This window comes from Suricata suricatta, chromosome 1 (genome assembly GCF_006229205.1).
Source record: "Suricata suricatta isolate VVHF042 chromosome 1, meerkat_22Aug2017_6uvM2_HiC, whole genome shotgun sequence".
Taxonomy (NCBI): Eukaryota; Metazoa; Chordata; class Mammalia; order Carnivora; family Herpestidae; genus Suricata; species Suricata suricatta.
In genome coordinates, this window is record NC_043700.1 from 7,027,400 (window position 1) to 7,047,796 (window position 20,397).

Genomic DNA, 20,397 nt, shown 5'->3' on the forward strand with positions numbered 1-20,397 from the left:
CTAGTAGAACACTGTCGTGTGCACTTCCTTTGAAAGGCTCACATCTCTGGCCCTTAAAGTGCTGCGTGTGATCTTTCTATGGTAATAGGGCCTCCGAGCTCTCTGTAAGTGATTTCAGGCTTCTGTCTCAGATGCTGCTGCCACTGCGTTTTCTTGCAGGATTGCTACGGTTTAAGAGCCTTGTATCTCAGAGAAAGTATGAATCAAGTTCTCTACGTTTGTTCTGACTGGAAAGTCGCCCTCAATAAATTCCTAAGCCGAAAGCTGCTTTTGGGACTTTTAATGCCTGTTCCCTGAGAGGCTTAGGGAGGTGCATATAAATTTCTCCAGATACTCTCTTTCCACTACTTTGATTTCTCGCAGGTTACTTTGAAGTTTATCCATTCAGACTTTGACTATTTGTATATTTGATCCTGTGGATGAGCCACATGAATCCAAGGTTATTGGTTCATAGTCCGGCTTGCACTTAAGTGGAGAATTTGGGGCATCCCCAGAGAAAGGGGAGCCCTCTGACACTGTTGATGAGAATACAGACTGGTGCAGCCACTCGAAAAGTTAAAAACGAATTACCCAAGGATGAAACAATTGTACTACTAGGTATTTACCCAGTACATTTACCCAAATGTACAAAAATGCTAAATCGAAGGGATACATGAACCCCAATATCTATTGGCAGCATTATCAACAATTCCCAAATTATGGAAACAAGCCAAGTGTCTATTGACTGATGGCTGGATAAAGATGTGGTACGCACACACACACACACACACACACACACACACACACACACACTGGGATATTACTTAGCCATAAAAAGAACGAAATTTTGCCATTCCACATGAATGGAGCTAGAGAATATTACGCTAAGCAAATTAAGTCAGTCAGAGAAAGACAAATACCATAGGATTCCACTCATATGTGGAATTTAGGAAATAAAACAAATGAACATGGAGGAGACAAGAAAGGAAACTAAGAAACAGACTCTTACCTGTAAAGAACCAACCGATGGTTACAGAGAGGAGGGCAGGGGAGGAGGTGGGGGGAGGAGCTAAGTAGTTGGGGAGTAAGGCCTGCACTTGTGAAGGGCACCAGCTGATGTATGGAAACGTTGAATCACTAAAGTCACCTGAAACTAGTATTACACTGTATGTTACCTAATGGAATTTAAATAAAACCTTGAAAAAGAAAAAAAAAGTATTTGGGGCATCCCCATTTTAATTCTGAAAACTTGTTAGTGTTTTGTGGAAGCAAAGCAGTCAGTTACCGTGTATCCAAAAAGTAATAGATATTTTCTGCCTTCTGAGATCTCAAAGGTCTAATGCAGGGGCACCTGGATGGCTCAGTCAGCTAAGTGTCTGACTCTTGCTTTTGGCTCAGGTCATGATCTCATGGTTGGCGAGATCGAGCCCCATGTGGGGTTCAGTACTGACAGTGCGGAGCCTGCTTGAGATTCTTTCTCTCTCTTCCTCTCTCTCTGCCCCTTCCCAACTCATGTGTATGCTCTCTCTCATGCGCGCTCTCTCAAAATAAATTAACATTAACAAGAGAAAAAGGAATAAACTAAAAGAGCGGTTGCAGTAAGATGTCTTTCTCAATAATGTACCCTCTTTCCAGCTCCTGTCCCCAAGCATGTCATGAGGCCCCACACTCTACAAATCACCATCCAGAGCGAGCTGTAGCGCCCTCTGCCCCGAGATCAGGCCTTTGCTGATGTCCGTGTATTGCTTCAGAAAGATGCCGTGCAAGGGCTGTTTGCTTGAGCCTTGCACACTCACAAGTCTGCCTTTTTCGGGAGCGGGCATGCATCCATGGACAGAGCAGAGAGGCCACACGCGCCGAGCGAGGTGACCTCTCCCCAGCCTACTTAACTTCGGCTGGAGCCGTAAAAGCAGACGGCACCACTGGAGATGTCTTCCACGTTTAAAGAGTCTTCTCTGGTCCATCACCCTGGGCGAGATTAGGCCTTTCGTGTGCCCCCGGCACATAGCCATCCGGGACTCCCTTCTATGAAATAAGAAAAAATATTTTAAAATATCAAATATTAGATTTTATGACTGTCTTGGTATCAAGACAAATACAGGGTGGATTATATCTGTTTTCTTCAGAGTTTAAAAGCAATGAAAACATTTTCAGGGGCCCCTAAAAACATCCTGACTTGAGGCATTATGCCTACTGCGGCTAACAGGGTGAATGGGCCCTGACCACACACGGGTCAAGGTGCACTGCCCGCACCTGAAAGTGGAACCCCCAAGTCCAGATGTGGATGACTCCACCTTAGGTTTTACCCCTTAGAACTTACTTCTCCATGACTCCAGCCATGGTAACCGATGATGACGTCCTGAGGGACTTTGATAATTAACACCCTTTCCCTCCCAAAGGAAGAAGATAAATAGTAACAAGGGTGGGGTCAGATATCACTGTTATTACCAATAAAGTTTAGGTTGCAGAATACTATGCATTCGACTCTTGTCTTTACTCTCAGAACTAGGAAGATGTATCCACCCAGTTGGTAGCAATTCTGGACCGAAGCCGACAGCTCTGCGAGGCCGGGGAGACCTTGCTCCTGGGGGAATAGCAGAGCCTGCTTCTTTCTGGTAAGAAGCTGGTTCCTCAGAGGTAGACGGACCTCGAATGGAGGTGAGCATGTCTGGATTCTTCTCCCCACGCTTGACAATCGGATTAGTCTCTCAGTGCAGGGATGCGGAAGAGGGAAAGTCAATAAAGCTCCCTTTGAGTCCTGTACCTAAGAAAAAGCATCCAGAGAAGTATTCCCTTCCAAAGAGTCAATGTTGAATGTTAAGAATATTTAGGAGTTCTTAAAGGATTGGCAGAAAAACAGAGAAATTATACTTAATACTCTTTTTTTTACTTTGTAAGTGCATTCTCCAAGCAGAAGAATGAAATTATAAAGCAGAAGTCTTATGTCTCAATAAGCCAATAATACTTAAAAATGGTTAGGCCCAAGTCCTCTGAAATAAAGGCACTTAAAAATACTTGAGGCATTTTCCCCCAACGATCACTGGGAATACAGTGACGATCAAGACAGTCCTCCCCTCACGGAACCTGTATCCCTGTGTCTTACAACAAAAGACACTCGGTAGGCTCAAACACTTGAAGGAAATTATGCCCAAATTTTGATTCACAGTTTCGTAAGGATAAGCATAAAAATGAACATTATTTGAAGAAAGTCGAGAAGACAAATGTAGCCTTTGAATTCTTAAGACTGCTATGATTAGTAAAACAAAACAAAGATATTTATTGACTGGCTATGAGTCATAAAGACCATCGCCAGTTGCTGACCCATTTTTCTCTTTCACATCTGCGTGTAGATCTAAAACTACATCCTCAAAAACTGACAGCAAAGAGTTACCATAATCAAGTCCCTCTGACAAACAGGGAGCGTCTTTACTCAATTGTAAATACTTAATTGTACCAAGCATTAATCAATTAAATACCCGCAACACTCCATTGGAGAAACTGTCTTATATATAAAGTCTTGAGGCTTTTTACTTCTTCAGCTTTATCTCAGGACGATCCATTTTATCAGTTAGCATCTGGCTGGGCCGAGTTGCCTTTAGTTTTAGTGTCGTGTTGATTTGTTTCATCAATAAATGTCTGGTGAAGTGTGATAATCAGATTTATGTTATACACCTTGGACAATTGTGCGAGGTGACCTTGTAAGGTAATTATCATTTAAATTTCCTTCAACCAGGTACACTTTCCAGTGACTGCACACCTCCGTATCAAGCTCTGTTCTTAATCCATTTCTCTCGTGTTTCCCAGTGTTGCCCTTGAACAACTCATTAGTGGGGATACCTCCATCATTAATTTACTTATTGTTATTATAATTGATGGCAACAATATTGTGCATTTCTAGTCAGACAGTTACTGTAATAAGTCTTGTAATTTTAATAATTACTTTAAAGTTGCGTTGATGCGTTGTTAGCATTAATCATCGCTACAATGTCCCTGAAATACACGTCTTACACCTGTCAGCACACACACACACACACCCGCACACAGATTTGATGTATGATAACTTAGAAAAGAATCCTTCCACAAATTCCTTAAACTCAATTGAGGCATAAGAGAATTAATGCCACAAACTACATTTTCTGACAATCCCAATGCTGAAAATCATTGTTACAATCCAGCTTTCAGACAAAATTAGGCATTCTTGGAGTAATTTTGCAAATGTATTTCAGTTTATTTGTTTTTGAGAGAGACAGAGGCAGTGCCAGCCGGGGAAAAGCAGAGAAAGAGAGAGAGAGGGGGGGAGAGAGAGAATCCCAAGCAGGCTCTGCACTGCCAGCACAGAGCCTGATGTGGGGCTTGAACTCACAAAACTGTGAGATCAGATCATAACCTGAGCTGAAACCAAGAGTCTGATGCTCAACCAACTGAGTCACCAGATGCCCCAGCAAATGTATTTCAAAAAACAGGTTTTCTTTTTCCCTCTTGGAGTGATTCTAAGATATCAATGGGTTTTCTCAAGTTCCTCATTTATTTCCATAGATTTTAGCATCGGTGATAGGTTATGTCAAGTAGTCTTATATTTGCCACATGATGGCTTCTCATTAATAATTTTCTGTAATGTGCCCAGAGGTGTCATACATAATGTGACCTCCCAGAGATAAAAAATATAATCTCATCACAAAAGGCAAAACTTGAGTTTATTGCTGCAAGCAGATCGAATAGACATTTTCTTTTGGCATTGTCTTCTTATCCTGTAAGACCAACGCCGCCCTTTGCCACCGTTCTTGGGCTGAACGGGAATGTGTGACTTGGTTTGTTCAGTGATAACCCGAGCACATGCATGTCCTTTCTAGAACAAAGCGTGTGGTGCCTGTGCACGGTTCAGCATGTTCCCTCTTTCTGGCCAAGGTGAATACGAAAGCAAGGAAACAAGCCTCCTGGAGCCTGGGAACTTGAAGACAACACAGAACAGAGCCTCCAACTCCCCAGCAGGGACAAACAGATGAGCAGGAAAAATCCTTCCCATTTTTAAGTCGCTGACGTTTTAAAACTGTTACCACAGCTTTTCGCCTCTCTGAGACACAAACAAGTTTGATCAGTCCAAGCCTGGCGATCATGAAGCTTCCCTAATGCGAAAACGTGCTGAAGATTTATATTCATCCATTCAGTAAAACGTATTAAGTGCTTGCTATGTGCCAGCCCAATGTGACATATTAGCAAGACAAGTGTGAGCAAAACAGCTTTCATCATGGAGCCTATATGCCCGCGGAGAAGGCGAATAACAATAATTTAAAAGACAAACACTGTGATGAGTGCAATGTGGGAAATAAATGTGGGGGATTAATGCAACAACAAAAACATAGTAACAGGGGTGACACACAATTAGGGCAGCAAGGGGACCCCTGCTGGAGAGACTGATGGAAGCAGAGACCCCGACCAGGACCAGGCTGGCCACGTGGAGTATTCGGGCACAGGCTGGAAGGGACAGGGTCCTGTGGCAGGAAGGATTTTGGTTTTCCGGGACCTGTGGCGGGAGGAGGAAGTCCGGCAAGAGCCGGCACCGCGGCGGTGGGCTGGGTCCTGGAGAGTGGGCGCGTGATGCACCATCCGGGCGGCCCGCGGCTGTCCGTCCTCGAACATTGCCCAGCGCCTCCCTCCTGCGCCCCTCCGCCTCGGGGGGCTTCTGCCTGAGGAACCCAAGTGGCCACACCTTAGGGAGCGCGTGGAGCTTCTTCTGAACTGGATGAAAAGTGTGAACCTGAACAGGAAAACGGCCAGTTATTTCACCGGCAAAAGATGGGTTTATTCGGGAATAAAAGAGAATCGCGTTCCTGGACAGACAAGCTGCGGCCAAACCACAGCAAGTCCGAGGAACAGAGGAGAGGCATGCCTTTTTAAGGAGAAAGGGGGTACATCAAATCGGGAAAGCTGATAGGACCCAAAAGTCCGTGGGAAGAAACGGGGGTTCAAGGTGCGGTGGCTTCTCACTGGCGGAGCTGCTGTCCCGCAGGGCTTCCGCCGAAGGAGTGGAGTCGATTCCACGTGCAAGGTCAAGACTGTGTAAGGTGACGTTCATCTCTTAGGTTGGATCTGCGATGGAAATGGACTTGGAGTGCCAGGGCGTGAGAGCTCCCGAGTCCATCAAAGTGCGGCTTCCCAGGACCGATGCTCACAAAAGCGGTCAAAGGGCTTTCATCAAAGCAAGGGAGGATCATTTCAGCAGGTGTGCAGAGAATGAGAGAGGGCAGGAGTGCAATCAGAGGGCATCCCGTGGAGATGGGGGTGGCCGTGACGAGGGTCACGGAAGGAAAAACTGAGAAGAGCACAGGAACGCCCCATGCATTTCAGGGTAGAATTGAGAGCACTTGCTGATTAACTGGCTAAGGAAAGAAAGGAAGGCGCCCAAGAATAACACCAAAGCGACGGCAAAGCAAACTTTTGGATGTGCAGTACCAGAAAATTCAGGGTATCAGAATTCAATACTGCCTTCTGAAGCTTGGCTATAACTGTGTAAAACTAACAGAAAAAAGTACTGAGGAAAAAAAATCTCCAGTGCCGAACATCTTGCAAGATATTTGGGCTTCATTTCAGCAAATTATCCCCATAGGAATATGTAATCAGTATACATTTAAAAACATGGCCCCCGATTCTGATTTCCGTATTCTAGTTCTGTATATTACATGGTTATTTTCTTAATAAATTATTGGCAACTAATTACCATCTGGCACTTTGAAACTAAGCCGAACTTAAATATTATAAACTGAATTACCAAAAAGTAAGAAAACATGGTTCATGTGCTTTATAATGTACCAAGGAGGCTCAGAAGTCAATAATGTCTTGACAGTCCAGGAAAAAAAGAGACTTGTTTTGATCAATCTAATGCCACAAAATGACATCTTTGAATAGGAATTATATGACAAGCATTTGAGAATGAATAGAATAAAAGAAAGTAAAAATTAAATAGCACAGAAAGAACTGTTAAGGGGGCAGCTACCTTACCCGACCTCAGACCTATGCTGTTGCTACTGTGATCTAGAATGTACTGCTGCCATCAGTGATCACCCAAACCACCTTCCCTGCGCTATGATTCCAGAAGTGGCTTCACTCAGCCTCAAACTCAGGGACACTCATGCCTGAAAGTGTGGATGTCAGTGCCCTGTTTTCTCCTGTAGCCAGTCAAATAAGAGGTTCATCAAACTATATCTCATTGTGAAATCTAAGTCACATGACAGTACTCTGGCAACAAGGAGTGCTGGGAAATGTAGTTTCTTAGATTTTGCACTGGGGAGGCAGAATGCAGGATGTGGACCACTGTCACCATTTGGAGAGAGCATTAACAAAAATTTAGGTCGACGTCAATGACATATAACCACCATAATTAACATTACAGAATCTCCTCTCAAGATTAAGCTGAATTGATTCCATCACCAACCTACTCAGTTTTTCACTGAAAAACTAATAAAAAAAATTAGGAACCAAAGAATTGCAGATGCTCAATTTGGAATGTTTCTTGTGAATAATGATTATTTGAAGATCTGCACTTGTATCTTCCGTAATGGACCGGCCGATAAATTGCCTTTTGGCAAAGTCATCTATTAAAAAGTTACTTTCACTCAGTAAAAGTATAATTGATCATTCAAGCTCACTGGAGAACATCTCTGCTCAAGAGGTTTATTTACAGTGTGTCAGGTCTAAATATGACTGATAGTTTGGTGAAATGCTTCTTTTATAATTCTGCTGTTCTCCAAATAATTTACTCCTCACCAAGTCAGAAATAGCCAGTGAGGTATCTTTTTATGGGACGTTGGGGCACCAGCCCCAGTAGGAAAGCTCGGTGTGCTGGTGTTGCTACAGTTTTCTGTTTTCTTTGATTCTAGAGTTCTCTGTGCATATGAGTTTGCAGATGGAGACTGACTGGCATCAGTCATTCTAGTATCTTCCAAAGCAGCTTTTAGGAAGCAATCTACTACAGTTTCTGGTAGGAGGCTTTCAAAAGTAATGGGGAATTTGCCGGCTATCTAACAGGTTCTCTTGTCACTGAACATTATTGTTTTAGGTAGCAATAACACAGATAATGAACAAGTCTTCATTAAAGCAAGTCTTCTATAGAGGCAAAATCCCCCTGGAACAACAACAGATATTAAAAACACACAATGGAACCATCAAACTAGTGTTTCATGGCTATAAAACAGACTCTGACTCCTAATATGGTTGGCTTAACTGAAAAATTATTATGTTTTGTTTTGATCAGTCTAATAATATACAATTATCTTGAAGGAATACTAATTCTGTTAGCTTACACACACATAATTTGGATATATAGATATTATACATTAAATATATTTATATATATTATAACTATGTATACATACATAATAGTTTCCAAATAATTTAAAGGCATATTTTCTTATTTAATTCTCATAACACTTTGACTGAACAAAGGCATGATGTAGGCTGAATGTAGACTAGAAATAAAAATGACAATTTAGCTATTCTTATACCACATTATCTAAAAAGTTGCCTTCCATCATTTGAGATCATCAAATATTTTGATTTTACTTAGGCGACTATGACAGGCACTCAGAGGTATTTCTCATTTTGAGATCTCTGCTAAATATAGCTCCACTGAAAATAGTAGTGGTTAGTTCACAGCTGAAAATGCATTATGAAAGGGAGCAGAAAATGACTCATAAAATGGTAAACATTTGAAGCAAGCAGCCAGAAACTCTTAGAAGACTGATATGGCATACGGCAAATTAGAGAATAAGCATCGATCCCCACTACCTCTTACTCAGTCCAGAGTATTTGTTTGGATCCCAAATAAACATTCCATATGGATAGTCTATAATTTTGCACTGATGAACACATTTTTGGTCATGGCTATTTTTCAGTGTGCCACAGTGCTTACCTAATTTGTAGAGAAGTTTAGTGCATTTGTCCAGCTATAGGTATAAACTCCAGCAATTTCAGTGTTTCAGCCACCAGGTTGGCTTTGATTAAAGAGTATAACTATTGGGGTGCTTGAGTGGCTCAGTCGGTTAAGTATCTGACTTTGGCTCAGGTCGTGGTCTCCAGTTCGTGAGTTCAAGCCCTGCATTGGGCTCTGTGCTGACAGCTCAGAGCCTAGATCGGCTTCAGATTCTGTCTGTCTCCCTCACTCTCTGCCCCTCCACTGCTTGTGCTCTGTCTCTCTCTCTCTCTCTCAAAAATAAATATTTAAAAAAAGAGTAGAAACTTCAATTATGGATAGGATTCAAATCATTTTTCATGGAGCACTTGGAAAATGCAAGAAAATCAGGAGTTATGACTAAATATGGTATGATATCACCTAACTACTCATGTTGGTGTTCGTGAGCTTTGGTTGTTAACAAAACTAGGACCCTTGCAACAAGTCTGGTTTGGGGGAGAAGTCTGTAGGGTATCATCCTCAGAGGCTGGATGCAGTGGGGCCCAGAGAACTATATCTAAACAGATATCTCAGATTATTTGTTTATAGCCAATTCATGAAGCAATGTTTGGGAACGAAGTACAGCTCTAGAATATCTTGGCTTTCATACTTTACAATGGAGGCACAAGATTATCTATCTGCTCTAGCATTTGGAGTGAATTTGTAATATATTTAATGGGAATTAAAACAGTATTTAACTACTTTGCAAGAAGTTACTATTTAAAACCCAGAGATGATGAATAAGACAAATATAGTTTATAATAAAATAGCAAGATTGCATATATCATAATTTGTGTTTTAAAATCACAGATCCAAAGTTAGGACTTTTTCCTTTTCTGAATTTATAGATCATGCCAATAATTGTGACTGTTATCGCTGCTTGTATTGGGTTAGTCTTTCAAATAAAACTCAGTATGACTTGTGTCAAAGATATTGTTTCCTCCCCAGTTAATTTTGTATATAATATTGGTGTACTCTACCCTGGTCACAATAGAGTAACTACCTCAAATTCTAAGTTTTTGTTTTCTTCTGGATGGTATGAACTGCAATGCCAAATTTTACATGTGCGAATCATTGATTTGTATGAAGAATGACTCATCAAAATCCATTTGGTACATGAATGTCCCAATGGCTAAGAGCTTGGACATAAAGATCGAGTTGAAGAGATGGGCAGGGATGAAATAAAAACATTTAGTCCTAGGGAAAGAAAACCCCCCAAACCAGATAATAACCATAATAGCAGTAGATAACATTTATTGAGCACTATAATACAAATTTAGGATATATAGAAATATCTATAGTTCTCTATATCCTAAAATATACCAAAATACAGACTTTATCCCAAGTATCTCGTTTCTTGCAGCATCTCATTTGTTACTCATGATACCCCTGTTATGAACTGAATTGTGTCTCTCAAAATTCATATATCAAAGCCCTAACCGTCAAGAGACTGTATTTGGAGATACAGCGTACAAGGGAGATAATAAAGGAGGTCACAAGGGGGAAGCCTTGATCTGGCAAGAATGGTGTCCTTACAGGACAGGGAGAGACACGATCTTTCTATCTCTCTCTGCACACAGGGAGAGGCTGGGGCGGGGGGGAAACAGCGAAAAGGCAGACTTCAGGGCACCTGTGTGACTCAGTTAGTTGAGCTCCTGACTCTTAATATCAGCTCGGGCCATGGTCTCATGGTTTGTGAGATCAAACGCTGTGCTGGGCTCCACACTGGGCACGGAGCCTGCTTGAGATTTTCTCTCTCCCTCTCCATCTGCCCCTCCCCTGCTCATGTTCTGTCTGTCTCAAAAAAGAAATAATAAAGCAGCCATCTATGTGTCAGGAAGAGAGGCCTCCCCAGAAACCAACCTCGACTACGCATTGATCTTGAACTTAAAGCCTCCAGTACTGTGAGAAAGTAAATTTCTGTTCTGTGAGACAGCCAGTCGGTCATATTTTATTATGGTAGCCTTATGAGACGAATGCAGCCCCTATTAGGTAATGACTCCATTTTACACGTAAATGTAGATAAAGATATAGGAAAGAGACCCAGGAAGTGTGTGATAACCTGCCCAAGGTCAAAAAGTGGACAGCAGAAATTTTCACCAGACTAGGTGGCCACAAGATCAGTCTCCAGGTAAGTCAGAAAAGATCTGAAAAGAAGTGCCATCTGCAGGAATATAGATTTATCATTATTTTTAAGTTAAAGTATGGTTGACATGCACGATCCTGTTAGGTCCAGGTGTACATCATAGTAACTAGATATTTTTATATGTTATGAAATGATCCCCATGATAAATCTAGTTAGTTACCATCTGTCACCACACACAGTTATTAGAACGTTATTGACTATATTCCCTGTGCTGTGCATGACATCTCCCCGACTTACTCCTTTCATAAATGGAAGTTTATGCTTCTCATTCCCCTTCACCTCTTTTGCACACCCCCCAACCCTTCCCCGTTCTGGTAACCAACAGTTTCCTGTATCTAAGAGCCTGTTTTCTGTTTTGTTTTGTTTGCTTTTCATTATGTTATTTATTTACTTATTTATTTAAAAAAATTTTAATGTGTATTTATTTTTGAGAGAGAGAGAGAGTGAGAACAAATAGGGGAGGAGCAGAGAAAGAAGGACACACAGAATCTAAAGCAGGGTCCAGGCTCTGAGCTGTCAGCACAGAGCCTGATGCGGGGCTTAAACTCAAACCACGAGATCATGACCTGAGCTGAAGTTGGATGCTTAACTGACTGGCCACTCAGGCGCCCCCTCATTATGTTTCTTAGATTCCACCTATAAGTGAACTCTTACAGTTTTTCTCTTTCTCGGTCTGACTTATGTAACTTAGCATAATACCCTCCAGTCCATCCTCCTTGTCACAAATGACAAGATCTCACTCTTTTTTATGATGGAGTAATATTCCATTGTATATACATACCACACCTTCTTTATGCCTTTATTTACTGAATGCACTTTGGCGGCTTCCAGAACATGGCTACTATAAATAATGCTGCAATAAACATAGGCGTGCACCTTCTGAATTGGTGTTTTTGCTTTCTGGGGATACGTACATAGAGCTGGAAGTACTGGATTGTGTGGTAGTCCCATTCTGACAAGCAAAAATATTTAAAACTTAGAAATATAGTTTACAACAACATAATGAGACTCCTTACATCAAAATTGTATTGCTGGATTAGAAATCTAGGCTAAGATGGGGCGCCTGGGTGGCTCAGTCGGCTGGACACCTGACTCTTGATTTTGGCTCAGGTCATGATCCAAGGGTCATGAGAGGGAGCTCCACATCGGACTCTGTGCTGAGCGTAGAGCCTGCTTGGGATTCTCTCTCTCCCTCTCTCTCTGCCCCTCCCTTGTTCACACTCTCTTTTTCAAAAAGAAATAAATAAACTTTAAAAAATTATATATAAAAAAAGAAATCTAGGCTGAGAGAAGCAATCATGTAGGGAATGTCACATGGCTCAGAAGAGTCATGGGTGGGCTTTTATCTGTCTTTGAGGATAGATGACCTTGGGAGCCAATTTAGGAAGAAGTTTCTAGCTTGACCCGAAGAGTGGCTAGAAGCTGAAGTTTGGGACAACTGTAAAAGCCTTATGTCTCTGAGATGAAACAAGGATAAAGACTACACCCCGCTGTTTTTAGAATACAGCCCAAAGTCTTTAACATGGGCTACACCTGTACCATATGCTTGGAATTTACTGTTCAAACCAGGACATTTCTGAAGGTGAAAGGAAATACCAGTCCAATTTTTCCAATACAACACGGTGAACCCAGGACAGTCCTGGGCAAACATGGGTACAGCTTTGCAGTAAAATCCTATACATTCTAAGCCCTGCCTTGTCTTATGACATTTCTGCCCTTCCTTGGTCATACTGGCTCTCTTTCAGTTCTGTGAACACATCCACATCCAAACTGATTCTTGTTCAGACACCTGACACCTGCTTTCATTCTGTGTTATTCACCCCGTTTCTCTTGGCCTGGTTAACGGATCATTTTCGGTAGTGGTCACGGTTGGCCAGTTACTCAGCAACCTTCCCCCCTTCCTCCTTCCTAACCAATCCTTGGTTTCATCCAGCCCCCAGTCTTGCAACCCCTGCTCTCGGGAACCCTCGACCACAACCTGAGTCCAGGGAAGGGCACTGACTGGAAAGAGTCCATCAGCACATGGCATTGCTCTCTCTGGCCAATGACTTAGGGAGCATCCATTCCCTGGGAGCTGCAGGTGGTCTGAACAACATAAAAGGAAGTGAGGGGAGGGATGATCAAGGGCTACTCCTGACACAGGGGTCAAGCACCCAGGATGCATATTGCTTTGTCATCTTCAACACGTGCCTGCAGATGCCTACCCATCATATTGATGGTGAAGCCACAGGAAGGAAGACGGAGCCAGGAAAGGCATACTCCGTTGCTGGAAGAGTCGATCTCAGAAATTACCCAAGTTACTTCCATTGACCTTCCATTGCTAAACCCTAGTCACAAGGCCATACGCTGTTACTCGGAAACATGAGACATGTAACCTTTATTCCTGGTGGCTCGGTGCCCTGCTAAAAATGGAGTATAATGGATGTTGCTGGAAAACTGCACCCTTTCTACCAAGGTGGCTCAGCCTGAAGGGAAGAACTCCATCTGTAAGCTTATTTCTCTTACCCTCTCGTGTGAAGAAAATGCAAGTAATCCTAAAGTGGCAACCATCGCTGAACAAGAGAAAGAAAGATTTCTGTGTTGTTTGAGACATGATCATAAGAAGACCCAGGCTTTGAAGGAAAGGGATACTTTGGACAACAGAGGAGGAGGAGAAAGAGGAACCAAGGTCCTGATGACACAGTTGGGCACTGAATCCAGCCACCATGAAGCTCTGCCTCCTCGTGCCCTACTGTGACAGAGGAGACATGTCTTCATTGGGAAACCACGCTGGTTCAGTCTTTATCCTGTAGTTGAAAGCTGCTTGAAAGAATTCCCTAGAGGCCTTCCTAAACACTCAATCTCTTTTACAATCTCTCTCAGCAACATTTTCTTTGCCTCCATGGCACTTACTATAATTTTGAATCATTTATTTGTTGTTCAAAGTCATTCTCCTCTGAGGGGCTGTAAGCCATGAGTTATGGGACCAGGATTGTTCTGCTCATTACTCCATCCCTAGGAAATGAAATGAAATGGGTTAACACAATGCTCGGCACATAATAGGCTTGTAAACAGATGAACCATCAAGTGACACTAATAAGCCTGGCTCGTTCAAAGAGTTTCTAAAGGTAGAGCCGGCTACAGTCCCATGAAGTGATGTGGAAGCGCGGGGAATCATCCTTTCCTTTATACTCGGGTTTTTGTCATAAACTAGTATTTCAGCTACAGCCAGCAGGTGTTTTAAAGGGTTGGCATGATCTCAGATTTGAATATTGAGCCCCCAAGGCAAAAATGGGACCAGAGGGGTTCTAACCACCTTCAGTGCTGTCACATTGCAACCTTGACTCAACGCCTACCCAGGCGCAGTAGGGCAGGATGGCGTATCTGCAGGTGACAGTACAAGCACATCTCGCTTTTAGACCCAGGGCTTTGCTCCTGAGTTTTCCATTTTCTACTCTTCCCCTCCTCCCCCAAACGTTCTGTTATTCTTTGACTTCTGGTAACAGCAAATAAATTAAACAATGAACTTAATATGTTTATATTTACAGGTGATCTCTGAAGTCATTGACATTCCACTCGGAAATGTAGGTCTAACATCTTTCTGTATCATATACACTCACTGTTTCTTTATATCACCCCTGGCATTAATTTAAAAAATTTTTTTAATGTTTATTTTTTTGTGAGACACAGGGCGTGAGTGCGGGAGGGGCAGAGAGAGGGAGAGACACAGAATCTGAAGCAGGCTTCAGGCTCTCAGCTGTCAGCACAGAGCCTGACATGGGGCTCAAACTCACAGACTGTGAGATCCTGACCTGACACTTAACTGAATGAGCCATGCAGGCCCCCCACATTAATTTTTAATCGATGTTGAACTCCAGGCTCTGTTCTAGTTAAATGTGATTGTTACACAGAAGCTTGGGGGAAAAGTGTAACCATGACGCTGAAAACGAGTAGTCTTTACTTTCAAAGTAGATGTTTAGGTGCAGATAGACTTTTAGCAGGCCAATGCGAGTAGCTATCTTTTGTTGAGTGCCTACATGATTCAGGTGTTAGGATGGGTAGTTTATATAACGCAAACAGCAACATGGGTTTAATCCATGGGAAAAGGTCTGTACTACAGGCTACTTGAGGTTCTATGGAATGAGTAGTTGGAATCATACAATCATAGGAAATTATTTGAGTTTTGAAAATGTTCAGAATTAACATTTTCATTAAGATAGTATTCGCCATATGATTATGGAATAACTCAAATATCACAGATCCAAATGAACTGAAAAGAAGTTTCAAACATTTGATAAAGTGCACAGAATAATTGAGATAAAACAACTATTTAAAAAATGTTTTTAATGTTTATTTTATTTTTTTGAGAGAGAGTGAGAGCGCGCGAGCAAGCAGGGGAGGGGCAGAGAGAGGGAGACAGAATCTGAAGCAGCTCCAGGCTCCGAGCTGTCAGCACAGAGCCTGATGCGGGGCTCAAACTCACAAACTGTGAGATCATGACCTGAGCCAAAGTCGGATGCTTAGCTGCCTGAGCCACACAGGCACTCCCAAAACAACTCATTTTGAATCTACAGGAGTATTTTTTAGATTTGTAATTATGCTTCTATAAAAATTTTGAGATGTGATTCATTTGCCTCACATAATTGTGGATATTTTGTTTTACAACAGAAAATAAAAATAGGCATTTATAATGTCAGCCCTCTGTCTCACCACATCTTCCCCATCTGGTCCTCTGTTTCCAAGTTCCTTGAGGCTGTGACACGTGCCCCTCCCACCCACCTCCCTCTACAGGGCCAACTCTGCAGCTGCTTAGCCAATCCTGACTGCGGTATTAAAGATTACCAAAGTAGAAATACCCCTGTGCCCTGGAGTCAGGCACAGTTAATCAAAGATCCCCAGCTGGGATCTGGGACCCAGCAATGGCAGCTTCGTTCCTTAAACCCCTTTAGGGACTTCTCAGTCAGGTGTATCCTCCAGTTCCAAGATCCCTTTTCCATTCTCATCCCCAACTTAGATAGAATTGAGAGTCTGCCATGGTCTGTATTTCTAAGTTCAGCCTGATTATCCAATTTGGTACCTGGGAGACTTACCCTAAATACCTACGAACGTTCTATACCCGGCATGGCACAACTCTGTTCAGTTACCACTCACCTGCCCAACCCTCAAGTCCTACCTCTAAGTTCCCCAACATGGGGTTCTTCTCCTACAATCAGAAAACCAAGCCTAATGAGTGCATGTAATATGTCAAGATTACACGGCCAGAAAACCCGACGTCAGAGAAAAGATTTACCAAGAATTATTTCTGAAAGAATCAAGGTGAATGGTCAAGATAGAGTTCCTGATATCTATCTTCTGTATGTTTATTCCAGCAACTCTCCCCAAACTTTTAAATGACATTTATAAGGTGTTACACACATAATAATTCTTACTTTAAAAATGTTGATTTTAGACTTATCACTTTAAGCTGTTGAACCAAAGAGAAGTGCAAAGTCATGTACATCCCTCTCTGTATCTACATCTCTATTGAAAGGCTTGGAGAAGACAGAACATGAAGAAACATAGCTTGTAAATTGGCTAAAGTTCTGGCCTTTTCTTTGTTTGAGAAAAGGAAGACATGATCTATTCACTCCTTTCTTCTAAGGATCTTAGTGTCAAGAATCACTTGGTGTCAGGAATCACTTGAGATCTTTCCCAGGGACGATGTCACAAAAATTACCAACTGCTAATTACGGTAACTTAGAGTGAAGCATGTCTTAAACAAATAAGCAGCTTAAATGCAGAGAGACGTACATGCTAAGAGTTTATGTGTAGCTCACGCCTCCTACGATGAGGTTTTCTGCATCAGCACTGTCCTGGGAAACACTGGGTTTTGCCTGCCTCTGCGGTAAATCAGGGTACGTGGCAAGATCATTTTCTCAGTATCCGTTCACAGATCTTAGGCCAGGTCATAGTCTTTTGCTTCCCTATCTGCTCTCGGATACCAGTCACTTGTGACTGACTCGTGCAATGTGACACATGATTAAACCACAGAAGCAGAATTTGTGCTTCAAGAATTTCCATTTTAGTAGTATATTCATGTTGCTTGAATGGTACCTCTTACTTCCTTCCATTCTAAGGACTCACAAAAGAGTAAGAGCGCAAAAAATTTAAACACATTCCAGCATTCAGGAGCTAAATTCTAGTACATTCTCTTGAAACTTTTATTTTTCTTTCAGAATAGACCTTTCAAAGTAAGGATATGAAGAATTCGGATATCTTCTTATTCTTTTTTCGTAAGTTACTAAGATTGGAATAGTAGAGTTGGCTTTTTTTTTTTTTTTTTGAGAGACAGCGTGAGCAGGGGAGGGTCAGCGAGAGGGAGATACAGAATCCGAAGCAGGCTCCAGGCTCTGAGCTACGAACATATGAACCATGAGATCATGACCTGAGCCGAAGCTGGACGCTTAACCGACTTAGCCACCCAGGCGCCCCAGAGTTGGCTATTTGGAGGTTTAATTTTTCAGGTATTCTCAGTAGTTAAAGAAAAATCTCAGAAAAAAAAAATTTTGGTATTACTCAGTTTTCTAACTTTCTGTGTTATATATTGATTTTCAATTCTTTTCAGCTTACATATATAAATAAGGAGTATCAACATAATAGATGAATATACTTGACCGAGATCATGGATTTTGCCGGATTGGCACCCCTTACGGGGAGGTCAGAGGAGCTGATGAAGACACTGACTGGCTCAGTGATTAAGAAAAGGTAGTGAAAACATCTTCCATCCTGTGCTCTGGACATGTGTAAAAGCAGAAGGCTGCGAAAATCAAGATTAAGCCGGTAACTCAAGGTCCAGAGCCCAAAGAAATGTGTCCACGTGACTAAACACAACAAATAGGGCCCGCCCCAGGCACTGGGAACGGAGGGGAGAAGGCAAGGAATCTGAAGACCAGGCAGAATAAATGCAAGGTGCAATCGGTCAAAACTTGTAGGCAGTTTAGCACCCTGATCTAAAGATTGAGCACGTTAGTAAGACTTAGGATAAAAAAAACATTTTTTTTTTTACCCCTTCCCTTACAGAATACAAAGGGGCTAAGTTTTCTTGGATTTTGGTAGAAATCCTTAAGAACATTCTTAATATGGAAATGCATGAAGCAGGAGATAATCTTTGTGGTGGGGTGTCCGAGACCCCGTCAGCTTTGCTGATTTGCCCTAAGGGCTCACAGGCCTTACATAGTCATACTCACAGCCAAAGACTATTGCAATAAAAGGATCACAAAGTAGAAGCAGAAAAGGGAAAACATGCATGGGGAGAAATCTGGAAGAAAGCAGGTGTAAGCCTCCAAGACTCCTCTGGGAGAGGAGGCGCAGAGGATGTGCTTAACTCCTCCAATAATGGATCATGACAGCACAGGCAAAATATTGGCAACTCAGGAAGCATTAGACTCAGTGCCTAGGTTCTCACATGGGGATGGTCATATAGGCACCCTCTGCCCAGCATGCATCAAAATCCCAGGCTCCCAAAAACAAAGCAGGTGCTTGGCATAAGCCACATTGTTTAACCATTTATGTGCAGTGAGTCACCTTTATCATTTAGGAAGAGTTTTACATCAGGTATAGAGAATTGTTTGCCAGCCAATTTCCTCCATGCCAGCCAAGGGCCAAGCCTGCAGGCAGATACTTCTAAGGAGAGGAGTCTCAGACCTGTTACAGTGACCCTTTCCATAACCATTCCCCCCTTTTATTTCCTTTCCACATGTGGCTGCCTTTGTTTCCCAATGGTTATCTAGAAGCTGGTCTATAATAAAGATTACTCAAAGGAGTTAAAGAACCTCACTATGCATGGTCTGAGTTTTCAGACGGTATTCTAGAGTTTCAGTGGTGTGAATATATTATAACAGGGTAAGTCCCCAAAGCCCGCCTTGAGGTGGACGGCTCAGCAGGGACTAGCCGCGCTGGGATGTGTTCTCCAGTGACCAGATGTCCGCCTGGCATGTCAGAGACATAGTTTCAACACTGCATTTCCAAGTGAATCAGAGGAGGCCACAAGGAGAAAAAAGTTGATGAGGTTCTTCAACTAAGAAAATGCTACATGCTTCCCTAGTAGCTTCTCACTTTCCTGAGAGTGTAGTGTCTCCACGACAGGCGCGGAGAACGTGGATATTAATTGCACAAGAGAGTCAAAGACTCCCAGCAAATCTGGATGTCTCTGATTGCCTAGGGAGCATGGAAGGGATTCTTGATCTTCATTTTCCTTGGGAGGGTGAGGTATAGAGCCTCAGAAACCAATGGTCTCTGGTATAATTTCTTTCTTTCTTTTTTTTTTAAGTTTATTCATTCTGAGAGGGAGAGAGTGCTTGTGAGTGTGCATAAGAGGGGCTGAGAGAATCTCAAGCAAACTCTGCACTATCAGTACTGAACCCCATGAGGGACTTGAACTCACCAGCCATGAGATCATGATCTGAGCTGAAATCAAGAGTCAGAGGCTTAAAGAACTGAGCCACGCAGGCACCCCCTGGTATAATTTGTGATAGCCCCTCAAGAAACTAGTCTGATAGGTCAAGAGGAGCAGGCTGGTGTCAACAAATGAGCGCATCTGTCGTGCAGGCATATAGTCAAGTGCACAAGTGGACCGAATGGCCAGATTCAAAAAGCAGGTGTGAGACCCGCGGGCCTGGGAACCGAGTGCGGAGCCAACACGCAGGGCCATTATATACTGATGGCTTGCGCTGTATGCAATCCCACAGTAATCATGTCCTTTGATCCTAAGAACCCAGCGAGGTTATTCTTTCAGTAATGGGAAATGCCACGTTAAAATGCAAATATTTAAAATTGGTAGCAGGAGCCCTTACCGTCAAAAATAGCTTTAGCTGCAGCTGGAAGGCAAAGCATTTCTGGGAACTGGACTAAGGGTTGACGTGGAAAGTAAAGTAAAGGCAAATTGCTTTGGGGAACGGGCGGCCACTCGTTCTGTCCCATACCCTCCAAAAAACCGTTCTAACTTTGACCCTTTGGACAAAGGATAAGAGTTTTGTAAAGTGCTGCTTCCAACGCGCCGCCTCAGAACACACTTCTAGCGAACTTGTCTCGCTGCTAGTTTCAAGTGCAAATTAATGAAACACCAGCACTCCAGCCGCCGCAAGGCTGACCACCGGACCCGAAAATCTGGAAGCAACAGTGGGCGAGCCCACCAGCCGAAGTAGAGGAAGCCAGCGCAGGGGGCGGGCCTTCCGTGGCGAAACCCCACCCCTCCCTTGCTCGTCGCTGATTGGTGGAGGCGGTAGGCCGCGAGGGTGGGTGTGTCCCGGGAGCGCGCGCGCGCCGGAGGACCGGAAAGGAGGCGGGGCCGCGGCGGCGCGCGCTCCCGGAA

General features: G+C 42.9%; 1 protein-coding gene across 1 annotated transcript in view; it reads left to right on the plus strand.

Annotated features, from left to right (window-relative positions):
• Nucleotides 1-6,071: 6,071 nt before the first annotated feature.
• The window catches only part of SPCS3 (signal peptidase complex subunit 3), a 25,471-nt gene continuing 11,145 nt past the window's right edge, over nucleotides 6,072-20,397 (plus strand). The window contains exons 1-2 of the mRNA XM_029933268.1: nucleotides 6,072-6,199; nucleotides 20,153-20,307. Coding sequence (XP_029789128.1) covers nucleotides 6,072-6,199; nucleotides 20,153-20,307 — 283 coding nt within the window. The remainder of the gene's footprint in view (nucleotides 6,200-20,152; nucleotides 20,308-20,397) is intronic.